We start from the raw sequence: 18,085 nt of genomic DNA, 5'->3' as shown, positions 1-18,085 counted from the left end.
GAGGGCGTCGTCAATACAGAAATGCACACAGAGCGCCGCATATATCGGACTACGCCCGACTCCTTTGGCTTTGGGACGCGTACACCGCGCCACGTACGTTGGGCTACGCCCGAGTCTTTTAGTATATGACGCTCATAGTACATAATATAATTATATTAACGTTCGTGATGACTTTATGACCTCTAGAGGGCGCCGTGTTCAAATTGTTGTGACGTCATATAACCTATAACCAGCGGACGACTAAGGGCCAGTTGCACCAACCACATTTGACAGACTGATCAACGTCAGCCCCAGCGCTTTACTATGAAACTTTCCATACATAAAAATTTAGCGAACTCTTTAACGATAGGTTGCACCAAACCGATAAGGTTTGGTGCAACCGACCCCAAGACGATTCGAATGACATATCGTTTGTCAAATTATAATGAGTACTTTAGAAGTTATGAGGGAACAGATGAACGTAAATATATACGAGTACATACCCACATACATACCGGTAAAAATCATAACCCTCCTTTTGCGTTGCCGTAGTCGGGTAAAAAGTACAGAACCCTTGGTGGGCGAGTCCGACTCGCACTTGTCTATGTTTGTTACTCCATACGGCAAAGTGCGAGTCGGTCGCGCGCACGACGGGTTCCGTACCATTACGGCAAAAAAATCACATTTGTTGTATGGGAGCGACACTTATATATTTATTTTATTCTGTTTTTAGTACTTGTTGTTATAGCCTCAACAGAAATACACTGTGAAAACTTCAACTGTCACGGTTTATGAGATGTATCTCATCGCTGGCGGCTGTCTGGCTGGCATTTCCATCTCCATGTAGCCTCGACAGCGATTTTAAAAAAAAAATTATCTGCATTTAAATAGTGGTAGGTATTTGTTGAAATTGAACTGCTCATGAAAACTAGAATGAATGAAAATCCTCTAAGGCAGCGGTCGACAACCTGCGGCCCGCGGGCCGCATGCGGCTCGTGAACCTGTTACTTGCGGCCCGAGAGCCGCCTTGGCTATTTTGTATGTAATAGTGACAAACGACAATGTCTCATAATCCCTTGGCTGCTAAAAGGTTCCCGACCGCTGCTCCAAGGCATAAGATTTTTGAAAGTCTTTGACTGACTGACTATGGTTGGAAATAATTTAAATGGCATTGAAAATTATTTATTTCAATTTATATTTTATCAGAAATAAAGAAGTATTGTGGTATTATTATAATATGGAAATGAACTATTTGATCTTTATTTTTATGTTTTTCGTTGAAATAACTCGGTTAAATAAGGTATATATTTTATTTTTACAGATTTACAAGTGACACCAAGAAAAAGAAAATTATTAAAAAAAATTGATTTCTACAAGCAGAAAATAACAACATTGCGTGAAGGAAATGTATTGCCGCGCATTAAATCATTAGCTCTGAAGACCTTAATCACTGCGTATTTACGCAACAACCGTAGAAATGCGCGAGGAAAGAGATGGAGTCCAATTGAAAAAGCATTGGCAATAGCAATTTACAAGAAATCTCCCAGGACATATCGTCATTTGTTACAACTGGTGGCCTTGCCCAGCATTAGAACATTGCAAAGTCAACTACAAAAAATGGAATTAGAGCCGGGCATCAGCCCGATTATATTAAATCATTTAAAAAAGAAAGCCACAGCAATACCTGAAAAAGATAGGCTGGTCGCGTTACTTTTTGACGAGATTGCTTTGAAAAAGCGTCTGATTTTAAACACCAGATCAGATAAAGTTGAAGGATTTACGGATTTAGGAGAAACTCGATACAGAAGTGCAGAAGTGGCAGATCACGCCTTAGTTTTCATGGTACAAGGCTTACATAAAAAACTGAAGCAACCGATAGCCTACTATTTTGTTAAGGGGACGATATCAGCGCAAAACCTTGCTGGTATTATTAAAGACATAATAAAGGCACTTGCTGATATTGGTTACACGGTGGTTACCACAGTATGTGACCAAGGACCCACTAATATTGGCAGTTTGAATTTACTCAAAAGGTGGTGTGGCATCCCAACTAATACCAATTATTTCATATTGGATGATAAGAGAGTTTATATAATGTTTGATATTCCGCATTTACTGAAATCGGTAAGAAACAATTTTCATAATGGAGGAGAAATTGTAATAAACGGGAAAAAAGGAAAGTGGTCTCACCTACGAGAAGTGGCAGAAAAAAATAAAAGTACCTTACATTTCAAAAAACTAACAGCCCTACACGTGAATCCTACATTTCGGTCGAAAATGAAAGTAAAACTAGCTGCTCAAGTGCTCAGTAATACCGTCGCTGCTATTTTAAAACTCATGGCTGAGAAGCACGGTGATGATGATGTTGAGAAAGCTCAGGAAATCTCGGATACTGCCCATATCATAGAAGATCTTGATAGGCTTTTTGATTGCACAAATGGTCCCTCGTCCAGAAAATACATTATCAAGGGCCGACGAGAGAATGTTTCCAAGAAAACTAACCACGTCGAATTGTGGAGACATTATAAACAAGTCATGAGTACTATGTATTTCCTAAAGACTGATAGTTTTTTAAGACTGAAGAACGTCCGATGCGTACAGGGATACATTACCTCCTTATCATCACTGGAAGACATTTGGAAGTATGTTGAATCGAAAGGATTCAAGTACTTAAATCTTCGGCAGCTAAACCAAGATAGCTTAGAAAACCTTTTCGGAATGATTAGGCAACATTGTCCCACAAGTCGAAACCCAACGTGCCATCATTTCACAGCCGCCTTAAAGTCAAATATATTGACAAAATTAAGCACGCCAGTAGGTAGAGCAGCAAATTGTGAAGAAGATGATAACGAAGCTATTATAGATTTTGAAGATTTCTTCAAAAGTGTCAAAATGACTGAAGAAATGGTAATACCTGAAGATGTTCAAGCTCCTGTTTTACACTTACCAGAAGAAGCTGAAGTGCCAGTTTTACATTTACCTGATGCTTTTGACTTTCCTGAAGACGATGCAGAATTTCTGCAAATTGAAAGCAGTCTTTTCGAATCGTTCGACAAACAGCCTACCGTATATGTCGCGGGATATTTAGCCTCAGTGGTTTTAAAAAATATACGATGGGAATGTGAGAACTGTACGCGAAGCTTAAAAACTGAAGAGAAGGAACAATGTGATTCAGCAATGTATAGTTATATTAAACTTCGGGAGTGGTGGCCAGAGAAAACAAGTCTTACGTATCCAACATTAAATCTTTGCGTATTAGTAGATACATTTACCTCATATTTTGAAGCTGAAATCAAACCGATTCTTCATGAGAGACATATTACTGAGAAAGCTGTCATGGTGATGCTGACGAAATGTGATAATATGCTATGGATATGTAATGATCACAAAGCTCGTCTTCTCCGTGTACTGTTAGTTCGTCTTAGTCATCTTTTAATCCGAAACGAATGCCATAGAGCAAATCTAGCTTTCGTTAAATCTGAAGAACCAACTGCTGACATTATCAAAAGGTCACAGCAACAAGGTACATCAAAATAATAAAACAATAAAAACAGCTTGTCATGGATAAAGCCAATCACTTAGAGTTAGTCCAAAAGTTCTGTCAAAAAGGTTTTTACTGATAAAAAGGTTGTAGGTAGGTACCTACAGTTTCCTTATTATTCGTACATATACGTATAATTTAAAAATTTATTAATGGTGAATTCATTCCAATATATTTTTTCTACTCGTCGACTGCAATTCTTTAATTAAGATTTCGTATACCAAATTGCAATTGGGTACTTTTAATGTACGGGCTCCCAACTCAACTATAATATTCATTTCGAAAAAAGCCATACCTTAAATTCATTATTTATTTTAGGTTGTATAGTAGAAACAACTTCTTCGTAAGTTAGAAACGCGCATGGTACACCATTAATATAGCAACATCCATAGACTATGAAAACAGGCGTTTCTTGTTAGTTTGACCTATGAAAGGTTACGGTGGCAAAATTGAGAACAAAAACTGTCTAAAAATTGAATTTAACAAGGAGCAAGTACCAGGGCCTCATGGGTTACGAGAAGGTGTCGTTGACCAACCCGCCGAGACGCGTACGTGTATGAAGGTATCGCAGCTGCTCGAAGGGTAACTTAGCTGTATACCTTTGGTTTGTTTAACTATATGATTCTACTAGTTTAAAGTGCAATTTTTGTTGAATCATAGAAATATACAATAGTGATACGAGTATAATCAATCTTTTCAATCTCGTACCTCGCTTTGACAATTATCTATTATATCACGATTGTATTGTACTATTAACGTAATTTTCTTTCGCAGTTTTGGAGCGCGCTGGTGGCCTAGTGGTAAAAGCGTGCGACTTTCAATCCAGACGTCGCGGGTTCAAACCCCGGCTCGTTCCAATGAGTTTTTAGGAACTTATGTACGAAATATCATTTGATATTTACCAGTCGCGGTAAAGGAAAACATCGTGAGGACACCGGACTATTTCCCATAAGGCCTAGTTTCCCCTCTGGGTTGGAAGGCCAGATGGCAGTCGCTTTCGTAAAAACTAGTACCTACGCCAATTCTTGGACCCAAGGCTCCTATGAACCGTGGCAATGTGCTGGGATAATGCGAGGAAGATGAATTCGCTTCCGCAGGTTTGCATAATTCGCACAAATTTCGTTTTATGACAGAGCGTTAGCGAAGGTCTCCAGTCAGATTTTCCGGATGTTCTCTGCAGGTCGTATTTTTTAAATCGATTTTCGTCTGATTTTCGTGAAATTTTGTGAGCCGGTTTGGTCATTAAGTAGATTTTTTTTCGTTAGTAAGTACTAAGAAAATTATAGGTACTTAACCCTACCTTTGGTTACTAGAACTAGCGTAAGACAAAGACAGTATGATTCTCTCTGTCTATGTTTGAAATGTGACAGTCCCGTGCCAAATTATTAAAATAGGACATTCTATATCCACTAGACTATTTATTAATTACCCATTTACCCGTTGACTGTCGGAGGGATTTACTTTCAAAGTTTTTATTGTACATAAGAATCATATTTTAATAATTATACGCAATAAAATTCGATTACATATTTTTATTTTATAATTCAAATTCAAAATGGCATATTTACAGCGCGGGCGTACATTGAATCCTGAACGAAACAGGATTCTAAAATAGAATCTTGAGCGTAGTAAGGGATTCAAGTGTTTATGCCCAAGATGGAAATAATGTTGCTACTTATGGCACATACATCTTTTAACATCACCAATGAGGAAATTATTATATTCTAAAATGTGACGTTCCATGGTAAAAGGCACCTTATGGCGGCTGGCGCTTACGTCACATAGCGCCGCAATAATATTGGAGCGGGGTAAATAATAGCGTAAGCGCCAACCGCCATAAGGTACCTTTATCCGTGAGACGTCACAAATATTATATAACCTTAAAAAATATGCTCCTGCTCCCAGCAGGGAAGAAAAGTGCCACTTTGATACCTCCTAGCGAGAAAAAAAGCCCTTTTCACATCCACTATTCGAAAAAGGGGGTTTTTCTTCTCTGCTAGGAGGGATCAAAGTGTTACTTTTCTTCCCTGCTAGGAGAGATCAAAGAAACACTTTAGTTCTATAGGACGTTTATTTTTTTGCATAGATTTTTAGCTTAAATCATACTTTGAATTCTTCGCTTCGTTCAGAATTCTATGTACGCCCTCGCCGTAAATAATATGTCATTTTGCTCCATCCTCCAAAATATTTCTGGTCCACATTTAAGTCCAACCATGTACCTATTAGTCCACTCAAAGAACACTTTAAATAACGTACGACTTAAATGTGGACTCGATCCTAACCCGAGTACGAAATTTGTTGACAAGGAGCCTACGTTTCAACCATACCCATTTTATCGATATCGATAAAATACGCAAGCGTGTAGGTTACTACACTATGTAAGTCTGTTATGTTGGTACTATTGTTCTTTGACAGTTCTTTGTCGTACATGTTGGTAATGATTGGATAACCAAACATACACACAGACTAATCAAATCGCTAGTATGGAAGTCCCGTCTCTTAAAACGTAGTGATTATATTCTCTTTGGGCCTACACTGCTGATGACAGTGACAGCTGCCAGCTCGGGTGACGGTGAGTCACCCGCCAATCGCTCTCAAGTCAAAACTTGTACAAAATTACAGAACCCCGATACGCATTTTGGGCGTTCGTCTTTATGTCTCCACTAATTAGTTAATTAGATATTTCACTATTCAAACAGTAATGTATTTATACTGTACAACATGTCATAAGCGAGTTCATATCCCCGTAATAATCATTGGTAACAACGAGGTAACAACATGTTAGAAGTGAAGTGCTATTGAAGTTGTTTTAAAGGTTTGTACTTATTCTTGCTTTAATATGTTGACAATAATAGAATAACCATTAAGAAGAGGTAATTCCGCACTGATAATTTCTACTTTCAACAATTATTTCATGCGATGTTAACTAATTGCCCTAGCGAGAATATTAATGCAGCCGAAAGGCACTTAGACAAAGGATTGAAAACATAAAGTTCAATAATGATATTTTGCCATTATTACAATAATTATTACTTATTTGTTTTTAAACCAGCTTTAGAAGATACTACGAGACCATGTCGAACCTCATTTTGAGCGCGAAAGTATTAATACACTTTGACATTCAACACATGTGAATAAAAAGAAATTATGACAGTGGCTTGTGTTATGGGTAGTTAGACAATGACATATATTCAAATACATAAACACATAGAAAACATTGATGATGCAGGAACAAGTACCTGTATCAGACATCATAAATATTATATTGTATTTTTGGTGCAGCGGCGTGGTTTTAACGGAATTGCTGTAGACAATTCCAACTGAAATGGTAAATTAAGGTTAATATTAACGTAATTAATGCTAATTAATCATTAGGGTTGAAGTTGTTTATACCAATTCCGTTAGCACCACTCCGCTGCACCAAACATGCTATAAAATTTATGATAACTGCTCATCACACAAATAAATGCCCTTACCGGGATTTGAACCCACAAGTACCGGCTTATAAGGCAGGGACACTACCCACTAGGCCAGATGGGTTGTCAAAATGTATTATTATTTTATTTTATTATTTAATATATACAAGGTCTATATTACATACTTTGATGATTTTAACCTTTTGAACGCCACAGACGGCAATTGACGTCAACGTCGTGACAACGACGCCAAAGACGGCATTTGACGTCGATCGATTTTTGATGAAAATCTACTGAAAAGCACTTTTAGGTTGGCATTATTTATTCACAAAACTAAATTTTACCCCCGTGGCGTCAGTGGCACGGCAAATGGAGGCGCCGTTTGGCGTTCAAAAGGTTAAATAGCAATCATACCTACTTTGTGACATAAAACCATACTAATAGGTATTAATTTGTTATTTTAATCTTATTTGAAGTGCTACTTATTTGCCATGAGTCACCAATGTTTGATGATCATATGTTTTATTTCATTTTGCATGTAATATGCCATTTAATTTCCACACTGGTCCCAGCTGTATTTTTAGTGGTAGATTTTACATTAATGTAATCCCACGTTGTATTATCATTCATGTAGTCTTGTGTGGTATAATAAGCTTTAGAAATAAGTTTACGCTTTACATAATTCTTAAATTTATTAATAGATAATTCAGTAATATAGTTTGGAAGTTTATTATAAAATCTTACACAATTATCCATGAATGATTTTTTAATTTTATGGAGCCTAGTGAAGGGCACTGCGAGCTTATGTTTATTTCTAGTATTAATATTATGAATTTCACAATTTTTCCTATAATTTACAATATTTTTATGTACATACAGAATATTCTCATAAATGTATTGACAGTGCACTGTCATTATGTCAATTTCCTTAAATTTATCTCTTAAGGGGCCCACTGATTAACAGTCCGCCGGACGGTATCGGCCTGTCAGTTGTTCGGAACTGTCAAAATTTTGTTCTAACTGACAGGCCGATACCGTCCGGCGGACTGTTAATCAGTGGGCCCCTTAAGTGTCTCTATGGTTCATTTTGTATATTGCTCGAATAGCCCTCTTCTGCAGAACAAAAATGGTATTTATCTCTGAAGCACCACCCCACAGTAAATGCTATGGGCGGTACAGGGTGCCTAGCCAAGCTGCCAATACCTAATAGTTTGAACGATACAGTAATCTCTCTCTATTACTTTTCCATATTAGTGCGACAGAGAGACATTAGCGTACCTATCGTTCGCTCCGTAGCGAACAATAGGGCTCTTGGCTAGGCATTGTGACTTTTAACCACAGAATTCTAACCACTAAATCAGTAAAAACCATTTATGGGGGTTTTCAGAAAAAATGGTCCAATTTACTTTTTTTCGAAAAACCATCAACTTTTGGGTTATTTAGACTCAGAATCACGAGTACTATTGAATGAGACAAAGAAAAAAAGTGTCCCCAGTTTTTCATACAAATTTTGGGTGTCCATTTGTAACGGTTAGGGCATGCTCCCGGGAATTCCCGGTTCTCAAATTCCCGGGAATTTTATAGTGTCAAAAGAACCGGTACTGAAGACCCGGTACCGGTATTTCCCGGTTGTCATCATATGACTATTTATTCCCATTTCAATAGTAGTAATGTTTAAGTACTTTAGCTCGGGACATTAAATAACATTTAATAATGGTGATATGAAACGGGGGACCCAAATAACCTGACAAACTAACCTAGTCAAGTAGGCACTCCAATATTTTCAATCGATAATACGGATAATGGTAAATTGTAAAAATTCACCCAGTTATTTTCTATTTCAATTTTGTTTTTATCTGAAACATCGCTCAGTAAACAGATAAACATACTGGTACTCGACGCGGTCCCAGTACATGTCATCTTGAAACGTAAGTCATTGTCAATAGAGATGACAGCAAGGTGTCATCGATTGGGCATTAGCATGTCGAGCACTTGTACGTTTACCTTACTTTTATGCCGGTTATATAAATTTCGTAAAATAGGTTGGAACGCCAATTAAGGTGTCTTTTTTTTTTAATAAAATAAGTAATTTATTAATACTTCCGCAATTATTTATATGAAAATAAGTCATTTATAAAGATTGTACGCTAATACAAACAATTTCTTACAAATTATCAAAAGATGCCTTGAGAACCGGGAAGAACCGGGAATCCCGGTTCCGGCCATGCCCAGAACCGGGAAATGAAAATCTTGGTACCGGGACCGGTACTGCATACATATTAAATGTGTGTGAAAATGCTTTACATAACTGAAGTTTTTTGGGACACATTTTTTTCTTTTTAAATCGATAGTCCTCGTGATGCTGACTAGAAATAACCCAAAAGTTGATGGATTTTCGAAAAAAAGTAAATGGTACACTTTTAATGAAATGCCCATATAATAGGTATGTCCAATTTAATCTAATTAAGTAAACGGCACTTCTTTCAGAATTATGGAAGAAGACGACTCCGACTCCGATCGCACAGTGCTGCTGACAGACTTTGTTGACAAACCTCAGAAAGTCGACGCCAAAAGACGGAGGTTGAGCCAATTACAAGATAGGAGCAAGCACGCAGACCAACATGACAAAAACACAGCACGAAATGATGTAAGTCAAAATATACAACCAGATTTACCAAAGAACATTGGAAACAACTGGCTGATAAATAAATATTTATCAAGCATCAATAAGACTAATATACGAAATAATACCCCTGGTATTCGAGGGAATGAATATTTGAACGAAAATGCTCCTAAATATGCACTACATTGTCAAACGCATGCTGGAAATACTGAAAATACAGCTAAATTTAACGATAGTGTCATATGCCTGGATTCGGATGACAAAACGATTAGCAATGAACAGTCTCAAAACCAAGACACAAATAAAGGTGAAACTGGGACTTCTTCTGTTAATGATCTCTTACATGAAACAAAATTAATAGGGCTCAAGCCTGCAGCGATCAACGCTCGAAGAGCTACTATCGATATTATTGAAAGTAATCAAATGTTTTCTAATGACAATGTGTCACAAAAACTAAAAGGAAATGAACCTGCCAGAGTTGAACTCTTCAAACCGTCTACAATTAATGCACGAAGAGCAACAACGCATTTTGAAGAAAACAATTTAGAATGTAATTCGAGCAATGGAAAAGACTACATGTCGAAAAATGATAAAATGGAAAGTGGAAATAATAAACGAATTTATAAAGATAGTTATAGATTTATATCTCCTAAATTGTCTCCATTAGAAAGTAATATCCGTAATACTACCAGTAGTACTAGTTCAAACACAAATGCTGGTATAAGTGTTACGACAGGGGCTGAAAATAGTTTAACATCCATTTTAACCGTCTCAAATAACAAGTTAAATACCGATATTTCCGATAGTAATATCAGAGATAATAAAGATTTCCAAAAAGATACAGAAAATAAAACAGTTTCAAATGTAAAAGCAATCAAGCGATCCGGTAATAATGAAACGCAAATAGAGCCTAAGCGCACCAAAATGAATTTGAAGCCAAAATGCAAACAATATGAAGATACTGAACAGATGCCCAATGAAAAGTGTAAACCTAATGAAATGTATGAGGAAATAAGTAACGAAACTAACGAAGAACACGTCTCACATGATAAAGCAATAAATGATACAATTAGACCTGCGAAATGTGATGGGCATAATGAAAACAAATCTAGCTTAAAAAACAACGTATGCGAAGCAGAAAAGGAGCTGGAAGAAAATATATTGCCTGGCAAACAGGAAATTAGCAAAGTACAATATGAGCACGTAATAAATGAAGCACCTACAAAACCACAAATAACAAGAAAACCACTTAATCAAGATGCGAACGCAAAAAAATACCCAGAAATAAGTCAAGTACCTCGTGTACAAGAAACGTGTGATCGTGACAACCAAGATGGAAGCAAAATGCAAGAAAATCGAGATGCAAACAAAAAATCTGATAAACTCGAAACAAGTGAATGTGTTCTAGATAAAACAATTGCGAATAAAATAAGTATAATTCTAAAAACAAGACAAGTCGTTGATGAAACAGCACCAACTGAAGCAAACACTGAGCCAAAAACCTTTGAAGATCAAGACTCAGCAAATGAAGTATTAAATACAGTAGGTGCTATCAAAATACTAGATAAAACACCACTAAGCACAACAAACGAGGCGCAAGAATCGACACAAGTACAAAATGAGCTCGAAACTACCAAAGTTCAAAACAGGCAAATAAAAAGCAAAGTAAGTGATAAAAAAGAAACAAACAAACTATATGAAGAGCAAAGAACAATTGAAACACTCAATAGAGAAGACAACGAAGAAGAAACACGTAAAGTAAGCGGTGAACAAAGCACAACTGAATCACACAGCGAGCACGAAACAGATCAGCTAAATAAAACACCAAAAGAAGTGAGTCCCAATGTTGGTGCTGAAGATAACAAACGTATGTTGGCATTCCAAATATTTTTTTTTAGTAAGATTTTGAAAAATTTCATAAAAGACGAGTACCCAGAATTTGCAATAACACTTGGAAATATCATCGAAACTTTACTCGATAACGCTAGACATGGGTCATTTCAAACCCATGTGCAATTTGCTTGTCCTAAATGTGGCTGTTTATCTAATTATTCGTCAAATTTGATGAATAGAACAAAATCTGGCGTAGATAAATTTAACAGCAACAGTTCTCAAAACTGCCGTCTTTGTCGCGGCGTTAGAGAATTACACACTTCTTACCTGGAAAACGCCTCCATTAAAAAAGATCACATTGGTAATAAAAAAGAAGATGTAAAAAGTAGTCCGGCAAAAAAAAGTCATGCTAAACAACTAGTGGAGCAAAGCGACAAATCTGTAACACAAAAATCTAGCAGTAATTCTAAAGGAGTATTAGAAGAAAACGATAATAACGGTTCAGTATCTAGGTACGTAGTAGAAGACAGATGTGACAGTTTAGCTGTTGATAAAGAGAAGCAGGCCGACAATATTTCGTCAACTCAGAATGCTATGGAGACGCAAACAGGAAATCATAATGATTCAAAGGAACACAAAATCAACAGTGAGACACCTTTCATAGAAACATCTGAAACTGAAACTCAAGGAAAAATTAAAATAACTAGTAATAATAAGAACGAAATTGTATCAAATAAAGATAAATTTACAATAAGTAACACGAGAATAAATGAAATTGACGAACAATCCGCTATTCATACACGTATGAAAACTGCCACAGAAAGTAATAAGACTCAAAATGAAGAAAATCTGAAGACAAAAGATAATTCTTCATATTTGACAACTGATTTCCAAAGTGATAACACTGACAACAGTGCCATTGAAAATAACAAGAAAATGGATCAAGCAAAGCAAATAAATAGTAACTCGGCCGTTGAACTGCCAAAAAAGATATCATCAGGCATACAGAATGTAACCCCAAGTTTAGGAAGTAGTCATGAAAACAATAAAGCTAGTTGTTCAAAAAGAGATAACAGCTCCAATCTTGTAAATCCTGCAGTGGTTGTAGGTAGTGCTGAAGCAATAGCTGCTTGCAATAGTGATGCAGAAATTAACCTGGGTTTACGTACCGAACAGAATGACTATACTACAGCGGAGAAAGCATCAAGCTCACCGACTGAGACACATATGCATACTACTAATTTAAATATGCAAGAAATGTCTTTAAAACCAAAAAGTCACAGTAACAATATAATAACAGCTGAAACTGATCTAGTAAAGACAAAGAGCAATAAAAACAGTAACGAAATCGTCAATGGAACACCAATAGACCCGACTAGCCTAAACATATCAAGTGTCGGAGTAGAAGAGAACGATAAACATTTTGAAAAAGAGGCACAAATGAGAAATGCCAATGAAGTTCACAGACCCAATGAAAATATAACAATATCTCTGAAAGAAAATCTACAGTTGAATAATAATGCTAACGAGGAAGAAGGCAGCCATGTAAATACCCAAGAAAAAGGCAAAACCTTACTAGATTTAGCGTCCAAAGAAAGTTTTAGCACTGATAAATTAATAAGTGGTGCTACCATAGCATTTAAATATATATGTCCACGTTGCACAAGCACTTATACACATCCTTCTAAGTTTCTACGCCATTTGAAAAACAAACATAACGTAAGAGTTACAAAAATACCCGAAAACTATATTAGACAGCAATGCCCATTTTGCAACTACCTTTTATTTCAAAAGAGTTATAACAAACACGTTGCGCGTTGCAGGTCTGATATGCACGAAAATACTAATGTTAATAAAGAAGAAAATGAAAACCACAGTAAAATTAAAAACGTGAGAGCATCTACGAGTAGTAGTGGAAAGAATGAACAAGTCGAAACTTCAGAATCAATTACATTTGAGTATTTTTGTTCTATTTGTAATGAAACGCTCACTACTCATTATAGTCATTATGCTGCCAGGCAACACAGAACTCAATTCCATCCTGAATTTAAACAGCGTCATATTATAAAAAAAAATAGAATTGGAATTAAAAGTAACACTGAACAGGAGGAAAAACAAAATGATGACAGTAAAGATACAGTTCCAGATAATGTCGATAATTCAAACACGATCTGTAGGAGGGTAGATGGTGCATCAGAAAACATTACCACGACGGCTTTAACCAACCAAACAACCACAAACTCTGGAAATAGGAAATCAAGTACCAATAGTGACATGAGTTGCAATGAGGACGAAGAAAGATGTGAAAGTGACGAAAGTTCATCTTACGGTGATCATTCATATAAACCGAGTGAATCAAGCAACGAAGAAGACGATAATAAAAGAGATGAAAATAAAACAAAGACATTGATTATAAGCGGCGAAGGCACATCCACTGATGACAATGCTCACAGTACAAGCAAAAATCAAACATACACTTTCATATGTGAGTTATGTAATCAAATGTTATATTCTGATTATGCTAGACGAAAACATAGGATTCGTCAACATCCAAATATGCAAGGTAGGCCTATATTCAAAAAAATTAAAAACGATGAACCGAAAGACAATACATCGAAGTCAAAGAATGAGAGGGAAAGATTGGTAAAAGATAATAATAGTTCATCATCCACTGATAGAGACACTAACGTTGCTAAGATCAATAACACAAAGGGTGGTAAAGTTAGAAAACGTAAGGCTAATAATAGTGCAAATGCCAGCGATAGTGACTGGAGTACGGTTAGTAATTCAGATTATTTTGATGAAAGCTCTACTAGAGAACGAAAAGCCCACAAAAATAAAGGATGTACAGAAAATACAGAAACAGTAAGTAAAGATGAAATTATAAAAACATCTGATCACTTAGTTAGAAAGAGAAAAAAACGCACCACAAAGCTCTTTGGTGCTGAACGTCAAGGCTCGCGTGCAGCTACTATTAAAGAAAACGCTGAAAGTGAAGAAAATGATAGTAATTCGAACTATTCAATCACTACTAGTAGTAGTACTGATGAATATACTAGTAGTAGTCTAAATACAAGCTTCATCGTTAACAGTTCTGATGGTACTGATGACGAAATGGAGGAAGATTATGACAGTCAGAAAACAGATGTCGGGGAAAGTAATGATGACAGTTATTTAACTACTGACGAAGAAGACCGACCAGTTAGTAATAATAAAACCCTAAACACATCAATGCGCACAAGTAAGAAAAGGAAACAGCGTTTTTTAAAGAATGATTTAACTGATACCGATGAAACAGATGGCGATCAGCAAGTAGCAAGCGAAGTAAGTGACAACGAACTATTAACAGATCACGATAGTCAATATGATAATAATGAAATTGCTTCGACAAACTTCGGAGAAGAAAAGCTTAGTGACGATGAAATTATAAAAGTGTCTGAGAATACCCGTAAAAAGAGGAAAGAACGCATGTCGACTCTATTTGACGATGATATTGAGATGTCAGCACAAAATAATGACGGCATTGAACAAGAACTAAATAATGAAACAAACAATTTAACTAATCCTGTTGTCGATAAAAGTGGCAGTGAAGAAGTTAAAATTAATAAAAATTATGAGGAAATACCTGATTTGAGAAAATGTGAAAATGATTATGAAAACTTTATAAACGTACGAGACGACCAAGTGCAAAGTAAAAAAGTATACACTAAAACAAATGACAGGGATTGTGATATGGATCCAGCGATTGAATCTACCGATACTACAGTGGTTAGCAAACAGAAGAACACTAGTGGATTAAGCAACGTGATACTCCGCGACGATGATCGACATGAGATAGACCTGATTGACTGTCTTCTTAAAGAGTACAATACTCCTAATGTTCAACGAAATGATTCATGTGCCGAAAAAGAAAAGAATGGTGAAGATAACGCAGAACCTGACATCCATAACGATCAAACAGGAGCCAACATTGACAATCAACCTTTACTTCCACCTGAAATCAACAATTGCTTAGAAAAAATACAAATTATTAATGTAAGAAGCATTGCAAATAAATTGAACATTTTCATATGCCAAGAATGCTCTTACGCTACGGACACCTATGACGATACAATACGCCATTGCCAAAATCATTTCAATCTAATCGAAGATCCAGTTACTTATTGTAATATTTGTCAAATTAAATACGATTCGTCTTGCTTTGAAAGACATGAAATCTCACATGACAAATATGTGATAAATATCAAGATTAAATTCTCATACCGATGGCTGTTTTCAAATTGGCAAGCAGTCTTCGAAAATAATCACATATTGTTAGGTGATGCGGAAGATATGCAAGTGCAAAGCATATATAAGACACATTGCGTTAAAATGACTGTTAAAGAACACGGGCCATGGCAATCTGCTCTATATTTATGTGCTAAGTGTAACATTTTCGTGCCATCTTTAGATATAGAAAAGCATGTGCAGGAAAAGTGCACGCTTACGTATTACGCGTGCCCCATATGTCACCGCAAATTTTTGACGCATGAAATGCGAGAGCACCACAAAATCTACCATACTGATGAGGTTACTCAACCATTTAAAACTATTGTATTTAATGAAAAAAAGGATGATCGCTTCAATTCAACATTAATTCAAATCAAGTTACAATTAACGCAAAATAAAGAAAAACGACTGAATGTTGAGATCTACAAATGTGTATGCGGTCTGTGTTTCATAACGTTAAAACAATTTAAATTGCACTTTGTCGACTGTGAATCAGAGACAAACGATGGAGTGCAGTGTACGAAGTGTTTACGGCGGTTTCTGCCTTCAGATTTAGAGATACATATGTCACTTCACCATTCTGCAATAAAATATGAATTTAGAGTACAACGAGTCACCTTCCAAGAAGAACGTGATTATGACAGTTCTCAACCATTAGAAATATTAGAATCTACCACAGATAATAATATTGAAGACTTAAATATCAAAAACGAGATGCTAAAGGATGAAATATTATCGCAAGGTGACATAAATATTGATCAGGAAGGTTCAGAGATCTTAAGTTCATTAGAAAATGCAGTTCAACAAATGTCGATTGATACAGATTCAAATATTAATAGAGAGGTGACAAAAGATGAATTATTGTCACAAAATACCAATGACAATATAGATATTATAGAAGACAATTTTAATATCAAAAGTATAGCAGATAGTTCGGCACAAATAATGTCTACTGCTGACGATGTCAATTTAAAAAGGGACTTGTTAAAAGAAGATAATAGTCAAAAAACCCTGGATATTTCTGAAGAGAATTTAGTAAACAAAAGTACAGTAGTTAATGCAACACGAATAGGGTCTAATGTTGAAGACTTAAATATTAAACAAGAGATGCTAAAAAATGAGGTATATTCACAAAATACTATTGAAGAGGACATACAAGAATGCACAAAAGCTTTCGAAGAACATTTGGAGACTGTAGGTTCGGAACAATTAATGGTTATTGATGAAGACTTAATTAAAAAGAAAGAGATGTTAAAAGACGAATCTTTTTCACAGAATACTTATGAAGAGAATAGTCAAGATATTATCGATGAAAATTTAGTGAACAAAACTGCAACAGACTCTGCACAAATGAATTTAAATGATGCTGATTTAATAACTAAAAGAGATATGCTAAAAGATGAAACATTATCAGAAAATACAATTGAAGAGGAAAAGACAGACATATCCGAAAAACCTTTACAGAATAGAGGTTCTGCACTTATTCTAGTTGTTGGTCGAGTCCACAATATTGAAGGAGACATGTTAAAAAACGAATCTACGGCACAAAATACTAATAAAGATAATCAAAACAATCTACATATTGAAGAAATAGTTAACAATATAGAAATTCAAACACAAACGATGTCTTCTATTCGAAGCGAAGACTCAAATGTTCCAAGTCACTCGTTAAGATCACAAGTAAATAATGAAGAGGAAAATTTGGAAAGCGAAAATGCTGGTAAAGATAATTTAGCAATCGAAGGAGTAAAATCTAAAGTTGTGGAGACTGAAGATGCTATTGTTATAGAAGACTCGGATGATGATGATGTTGAATTGGTTGGAGAAATTGTAACTGATCAAAGATTTGTTCGACGTCGTCCGGACAATGGTAACAACTTGGAATTATATTTATGGTAGGCGAGTCCAAGAGGACATTTTGGGAGTAACTCGAGCGCGGCAGATTAATAAGGGGCATCTTGCTTCCTGTTGAGTACCTCCGCCATTTATGAGTCCTTAAAAGAGCGATTCTCAAAAAGTTTGTACATTTCGATCACATCTTAGATTTCTATAAAAATTGGTATGCTGGTAAAGTACATGAAGCTGAACAACTTCCACCACATTTCCCAAAATGTCCCAGAATGTTTCTAAGAAACATTCCTTTTTTGTTACCAAATGTGTAAGGAAATCTGGTAACAAAACAGGAAAGTTTTATAAGTAATTGTTGTAAGCGGGTGGCGAGAGAGTAGCCTCTCTCCCATGTACTCGGTACGTGTGATGACGGCCTAAAGGTCAGCCCGTTCCTATATCGATAAACTCCATTATCGATGCTTTTACCATATACTAGTGATCGGCCAGTCCCAAAAGAAGCATTTAAATGCCTTTTTTATCAAATGTGCCTAAAATATTTTTAGATAAGTACCTTGTATAACAGTTTTTATACTT

At 36.0% G+C, this 18,085-nt stretch overlaps 1 protein-coding gene across 1 annotated transcript; it reads left to right on the top strand.

Moving 5' to 3' along the window:
• The first annotated feature begins 6,108 nt into the window (after positions 1-6,108).
• LOC134802095 (putative uncharacterized protein DDB_G0282133) lies at positions 6,109-17,560 on the top strand. The gene is made up of 4 exons (XM_063774687.1): positions 6,109-6,335; positions 9,424-12,937; positions 13,499-15,427; positions 16,424-17,560. The coding sequence occupies exons 2-4, from the start codon at positions 9,428-9,430 to the stop codon at positions 17,558-17,560; spliced, it is 6,576 nt and encodes a 2,191-aa protein (XP_063630757.1). The 5' UTR covers positions 6,109-6,335; positions 9,424-9,427.
• Positions 17,561-18,085: the final 525 nt, after the last annotated feature.

Source organism: Cydia splendana, chromosome 24, assembly GCF_910591565.1.
Source record: "Cydia splendana chromosome 24, ilCydSple1.2, whole genome shotgun sequence".
NCBI lineage: Eukaryota > Metazoa > Arthropoda > Insecta > Lepidoptera > Tortricidae > Cydia > Cydia splendana.
The sequence above is the reverse complement of the archived record's forward strand: the minus strand, read 5'-3'. Positions and strand labels throughout refer to the sequence as shown.

Excerpts from the sequence above, each read along its gene's own strand:
- LOC134802095 (XM_063774687.1), top strand. The coding sequence starts at position 9,428 with ATGGAAGAAGACGACTCCGACTCCGATCGCACAGTGCTGCTGACAGAC. Across the intron at positions 12,938-13,498 it reads ACGAGGAAGAAGGCAGCCAT|GAGGAAAAACAAAATGATGA; the intron begins GTAAATACCCAA and ends AACACTGAACAG. Across the intron at positions 15,428-16,423 it reads AAAAAATACAAATTATTAAT|GAAGGTTCAGAGATCTTAAG; the intron begins GTAAGAAGCATT and ends AATATTGATCAG.